Source organism: Cantharellus anzutake, assembly GCF_015039405.1.
Source record: "Cantharellus anzutake strain C23 chromosome Unknown EI90scaffold_323, whole genome shotgun sequence".
Classification (NCBI taxonomy): domain Eukaryota; kingdom Fungi; phylum Basidiomycota; class Agaricomycetes; order Cantharellales; family Hydnaceae; genus Cantharellus; species Cantharellus anzutake.
Window position 1 is genome coordinate 4,443 of NW_024067273.1, and position 6,505 is coordinate 10,947.

The 6,505-nt window shown below is 50.4% G+C and overlaps 1 protein-coding gene across 1 annotated transcript; it reads left to right on the plus strand.

Annotated features, from left to right (window-relative positions):
• Positions 1-389: 389 nt before the first annotated feature.
• EI90DRAFT_3104490 (uncharacterized protein) lies at positions 390-1,640 on the plus strand (the record flags this gene model as incomplete). Its single annotated transcript, XM_039062605.1, has 1 exon — positions 390-1,640. The coding sequence occupies one exon, from the start codon at positions 390-392 to the stop codon at positions 1,458-1,460; it is 1,071 nt and encodes a 356-aa protein (XP_038907493.1). The 3' UTR covers positions 1,461-1,640.
• Between the last annotated feature and the right edge of the window lie 4,865 nt (positions 1,641-6,505).

Below are 6,505 nucleotides of genomic sequence, written 5' to 3' on the forward strand. Positions count from 1 at the left end.
CTCTCAGCTTCAGTCCTAGCGAGTATTCGTATCAGACGGCTGACGATGACGAGGTTAGAGATGAGGTTAGAGCGCGAGTGTCTCAGTCGAAAGATCCTCCGGCAATGCGGAGTGACTTGTGGAAGATGTATGGCCCCTGTGGCTACTTCATGCCCTGGCACACATTCCCAATTGTCGTGGATCCAGCGCAGAGAAGTTCAGAGCAGTTGTTGGGATGCGATCTAGAGATCGAAGCGCCCACGGAGTCAAAGTTAAGCGCAGCGCAGCCACCAATTCAGAATGGCGGCAACGTGATCGAATTCGTTGAAGCACAACCTACGCGATCTGTGGAGACAGTTTTAGACGAGAACGAGAGTACAAGGACGAGCAGCTTTTCGTTTGAGTGCAGCATGGCACAGAAGAGTCACCCCAAGGATTCAGGAAGAGTGAACGGCGCGAACGAAGTAGAACCAGATAGGAAGTTTACGACGCGGCGGAGACTGGAGCACCAGAGAGGAAGTCGAGGATCAGGAGGACTGTCAGGTCCACCCCATCTTCAACCTCCTGCACCTGGGCGACATTCCCCATCTCCAAGAGTCGTAGCCACGGAGCCCAAGTTAGATCGCGAGATGGCTCAGAAAGTCGAGAACTACGCAGCGGAAGTGACCAAGTTGAGACGAGAGTTAGAAGCGGAGAGACGAAGGAATTCCACACCCCCGTTAGTCCAGGGCACCATCAGCTTCTCAGTGGAGTCGGAAGAGAGAACGTTGGAAGTTAATGCGAGTACGCGAACGAGCAAGGAGAGGCAGGTGGACGAAGATAGGACGACGGAGAACGATGTCAGAGACGACAACAGCACGGTTACGTTGGCGCGAGTGTATCAGTCAACGGATCCTCCAGCCAAGCGCAGTGACTCGAGGATTATGGACGGTTCAATTCATGAAGTTTCCGAGTACGACAGCAGTTTTGGACGAGCAGCGCGTGAGCATGAGTTTAAAGAGCCAAGGCCTCCTGGCCTTGAGCTTAGCCAAGTTCCGTGCGGCAGGTTTAGTGAGACGTGGACGGGCGATAGCGAAGAACGAGTGGCAGGAGTGGCCCAGCCTAAAGACCCTCCTAGCAGGCGGAGTAGTCTTTATATGGAGTCCGAGAGCAGTGACACAAGCGAGTTCGAGTTCGAAGAGTTGAGACCTCCCGACCCAGACCTTACTTTAGACAAGAAGGGCGGTGTGAGGCAGGCGAGTTCGAGTTTTGATGTGTGGATGGACTTGGCGAGAGGACAGTTCCATCGAGAGAGATCGGCGATGAGAGAGACGGAGATGCGGAAAGGAAAGGTCGCAGAAAGAGATGAGGTGAGGCCTTCGGTGGCCGGAACCTTGGGGTCTGTGCAAAGGAAGTTATCCTTTGAGGTTGACCTGATGATGAGTGGCGAGGCAGATAGATCGGCCTCAGGAGGAAGGAAGTCCAAGATGACTAGGACTTAGTGATGATCATGTACGATAGGACGAGGACGGAAATTTTGTTTGGAAATATTTATGCGGGGACGGGAAGACATTTATGGTTTAACTTAAATTGTCGAGGCTCGCAGGACGAGTAGTTCATTCTTAGGGGACCTCATGCGCATTGTGAGGGACCACAATAAGAGCTAGGCCTGTATGTAGGCGGGATAATCGCCCACGCACAGACTCGGCTCGGATACCCACTTCCACGATCAGAAAACAACTTTCATTCACGCGACGACTCGGTACAAATTTGGTATCCAAAAATAGTCCTAATTCGTACGATTCTGACGATACCAAGAACGTCCCAATCGGTGGAGATTTGACGGAGTTCCGTGTTGGAGAAGTTAGGCACAGCAGGTCACGGGCATGTGCGGGCGTGGGAATCTCAAGCGGCAACCCAGAATTCCAGCCTCACTCGTTCCCACGGCGTCTAATAAATTGGTAAAAATGCTCATTGGCTGCGTGAGAGTTATCTCCGGCTACATTTCCAATTTAGGCTCTTAATTCCGTAAATCCATTGAGATATCGCTTATTTTCTCTTATTTTCATATTTTGCCATCATTTCAGATATTGATTGATATTCTTTTATTGTTACTGTTACCCTTTTTTATTACTTTGCCTAATAAGGTATGCAGGTGCCATATGGTACCAATATTTCTCATCAATTATTCTAAAAATAATTGTTCCTTATATCCTGTACATACCGGATTTTGGAATAGAAGTTCTCCCCTCCCCCAAATTCTCTAAGGTGCTAGGACGCGCTAGAGTTGGAGTGAGTGAGTGGAATTCCAACAGTAGGAATAAGGGCAGCTGTCTAGCTCACAACGAGTGAGTAGTGGACGCTGAGCCCGGACCTTGCGGAAATCCCGGAGAACCCACACGGAGTTTAAGGATCGAGAGTCAAGTGAAGTTTAGAGAGAAAGTAGAGAGTTTAGGAGAGTTTGGCCCCACGAGCTTAGTCGGCATAGAGAGCCGCGAGCCCTCTTTCAGCGCGGGAAGTGGAGCGGGTCCGGACGCGGGTCCGGGTCCGGGCTAAGTCAGGGTATGTGCCCTGACACTGAGTCAGGGTCGAAGATTGTGGTGGAAGCCTGTTGGAGCACGCACGCATGGATATGTGGGCAGAAATATGCGGTGCATCTGGAAGCACTGTTCAAGGTTAGCAGAGTGGGATTGTGGCCTCAGCGACTCAGGTGGAGCACTGTGCCCTGAGCTTGACGTTTGGGGGAGATCCTGTATTTACAGACTGACACTTACAGTGGACTTCAAACAAGACTTGTGGGCAGAGCGGACCTGTAGGAGGAGCACGGACTCAGAGGGGGGAAGCCCCCTTCGCAGAAGGAGGGACTCAGACCAGACAGGGGGGGGTACTCTAGTTGATTTCAGACTGAGGTCCCCGAAAGTATTTACAAGGTATAAGTAGGTAAGAGAAATCAAAAGAGGGACCGGTCGGTCCGGTGCAGAAATAAGCGGAAATGAGTGGGGACTTATCAAACTAAACCAAGGATGAGAACCTGGGAAATGGGAGGCAAGGAATGAATAAAGTCAAAGCAGATCAGGTACCAATATTGACAGATTAAATGAATGAATAGGAAAGTGCAATAGCACACGGATCAAGTCCCAATATTGGCAAGTTAAGCAAATGAAATGGGTGAACATAATAGGCACTCGGCAAGGAATGAATGAATGCTGCCGAGTGGCAAAAGGCCAAAGGAAAAGTGGGGTCGGTGCACAGCACCAACACAAGTCCACGAAATGGGATGTGGGAATCAGCATGGCGCTGATAAGTCCACAACAGAGGGTGGTCCATCAGTGCTGTCACAAATGAGGACAGCATGATGGCCAGCAAAGGTACAGAGGGGAGTGTTGACCTGACTACAGGGTGTGGAGGTCAACCAGGAGTGGCAGGGGTGCAGAGGGTGCAGAGGTGGGCAGAGGCCCAGATGTGGAAGATGCGAAATATGTGGAGGATGCAGAGGCAGGGGTGTGAGACCGAGTTGTGCTATAGGCCTAGGAGGAACCAGAGGGACTGGATGCCGGGAGCACCAAAGGCTCGGGAACTGGAAGTGAAGTTGGAATGCCAGCAGGGTCCAGGGTCTGATTGTTGGCAAAGTCTCACTCGATAGGGCAGGGGGCCAGACATCGGATTGAGGGCTGGTTGGATCGGGTTTTGGGTCAGCAGATTCACCTATCGGCTTTGATTCGCCGCTGATGGAGCCCTGGGAATTGTTGGTTGTGACAGCCTCCCTACTTTGCCTCTTTGTTTAATTGTTCATTTCATTCTCTCACTCTCTGTCTCCCTGGTTCTCGTCCCTCATTTAGTTTGTCACGTTCACCACTCTGCCTCCCATTCAGGTGCCAGACTGACCAGCCCCTCTTCTGTTCTCCCTTTTGTATTTATGAATTGTAGATAGTATACTACCTATGTACCCAAGTTTGAATGTCAACTAGAATACCCCCCAAGTCCTCTTGTCCATAGTTCACCTCTGACTTTGTCTTCACTTGAGCCTACATCGCCACCAGGTTCCCTCTGCTACACCTGAAATACAGGATAGCCTAGAGCGTGTGGCACAACACTCCCACTGAGTTGTTGAAACCAACATCCCAACCCCCTGATGCCTTGCAATGGAGTAACCTGATCACTCACACTGCCATACTCTGCTCCACTTCCCATGAATACCCTCAAGCACCATTTCTGACACCAAGCAGCAAAGGTGGCTGGAGGAAAAGCAGAGTTCAATGCAGTGCCAACACAAGTCCATGAGTTGGAGGTTGATCAGTCAGTGCTGTCACAAATAAGGTCTGTCACATGACAGTTCATAAGTGGACATTATAGCATTTTACATGATGGGGAAAGGTCAAAATAAACATATGACACTGCATGAACCTTCATGACCTGTCATGAAAGGTCATGAAGGTTCATGAACATCATGACCACTCATGAACCTCCATGAGGCATCAAGTCATATTGTGTCACCAGCAGTCATGAACCTTGTCAGCACATGACAGTTCATGATGGTTCATGACAATTTGTCATGAACTGTCATGAAATCCAAAATTTTCAATGTAAAAAATGTCTGATTCAATTCAATTGTCATGACATGTCATGACACCTCATGATTTCATGATGCAGGACTACACTTTTGGAGAGTACCTCCCAATTAGAGTGCAGACCCCAGGGCAATTGGTGTGCACCTTGCAGAAGTTTCACTTGCATCAAAGGTAGAAGTGCCAAAAAGATGTAAGTACTTCTACTAAGTCATAACAATGCACCATGTCCACTCTTATTCATTCGAAGTCATGCACAGTTGTTATAAAAATGGGGCCAAATTGGCCCATCTCTATAGTGTTCAGGTGCAGGGGATAGGGTAGACATAGGTCAGGTTTACAGATATTATGACAGAAGTGGGTTTATGTCATATCCATACAACTCCAGACCTCTGCTCCTGTTCTGGACCTCCATCTCCTCCTCCAGAACTCCACATCCTCCACCACCTCCCCCCCCTGTTGGTTGTTGAGAGCCCACTCTACCTCTGGCTCCAACACAACGTCCAACACTACCTCCGGTCCAACTCCAGTTTACTCTGGGTCCAATCCCAACCTCATACCTTCCAGACCAGAGTTTGCAATGCTCCATACCTCTGGCTCCAGACTCCTGTACCAGAACCCCATCACACCTCCACCTCCAGACGTCACATCTCTGCCTCCAGACTTTGACCTCCTCCTCTGTCTTATCTCCTTGTATTCCTTATTACATTTCATTTATTACGTCTAGCCAATATTCCGGACTTTGACTTCCAACTCCGGACCTCCAGAACTTACTCCAGACCCTGCAGTCTCTACTGTATGGTGTCATTTAATTCTCTTGTTGCCTCCTCCTTATTTAGACAGCTGCTTCCTTTCCATATTAGTCAGCTGTCATTCCCCACAACCCCCTCCACTCCTTCCCCTCTTGGCCTTGCCCTTTTGGGAAGCACCATAGAGTTCCAACCCTTGGCCCTTGGGGTTGTTCCCTCATCCAGTCCCCCTTTGTCCTCCTTCCAGTTCCCTTTGTTCTCTGACTCCACTCCTGTATCATTATATATATATGTACTCTGTACATAGATTCCTGTACCCCCAGTCTGAAATCGACAACCATGACGACTGGATTGTCCCCCAAAGAGACTCTCCCTGCTAACCTGAAGTTAAGGACCACCTTAGACAACAAGCAGTGGCACAGCACTCCACTTGAGTCGCTGAGGCCAAGGTCCCTCCACACCTGAGTCCCTTCTCCGCTTCCTGACAACTCCGCACGTTCATCTAACAGTTTACAATGACATAGACATGGGGCTTTTTGTAGGATGGTAGATGGATAAGTTGTTACTATTTACATGTCACATGATAATATAGTACACAGGGCCCATAAGAGGCTAGAAATGGGAAATTTCCATTTCCATCACAACAGTCCCTCCTATGCCCTGGCTGCCACTGCCACTACTCCTGTGGTGTCAGCATTGACCTGTCAGGGACGCGTCTGGGGTGGAGGGGGTGTCACGGCCATGCATTCCGGCCTGTTCCCCACCTGTCCTGATGCCGCCTGAGCCCGTTCCCACTATGCGAGCGTGAGCGCAAGCCCCAACCCTGGCTCTATCCTCCATGAGGACTCCCTGCTCACTCCCCCGCTTGCCCCTAGGCTCCCCTGCCCCTGGCCGACTCCCCTGCTGCCACACCAACCTTCCTACCCCGAGTCCACCTCCGGCACCGTGCCCAGCGCGACTCCTCTACCCCGCCCACTTGGCCCCTACAGGGCCGCTACCATTCCCACGCCTGACTCCGGCCCAACTCCGAGTCCAGTGCCACTATGATACCATCGCTGCTATCATGGCCCTATGCTCCTTCCTTTATTTATCTGTTATTGTTTGTTTTGACCCTCGGTCATTGCTGGCCGCTATGCAGCCAACCCCGCTCCTTATTCTTGTTTGCTTCTGGACCCCTCGGCCTCCGGCCCGGGTCCGCTTCCATTCATTTCTTCCTCCTATATATATCCTGTA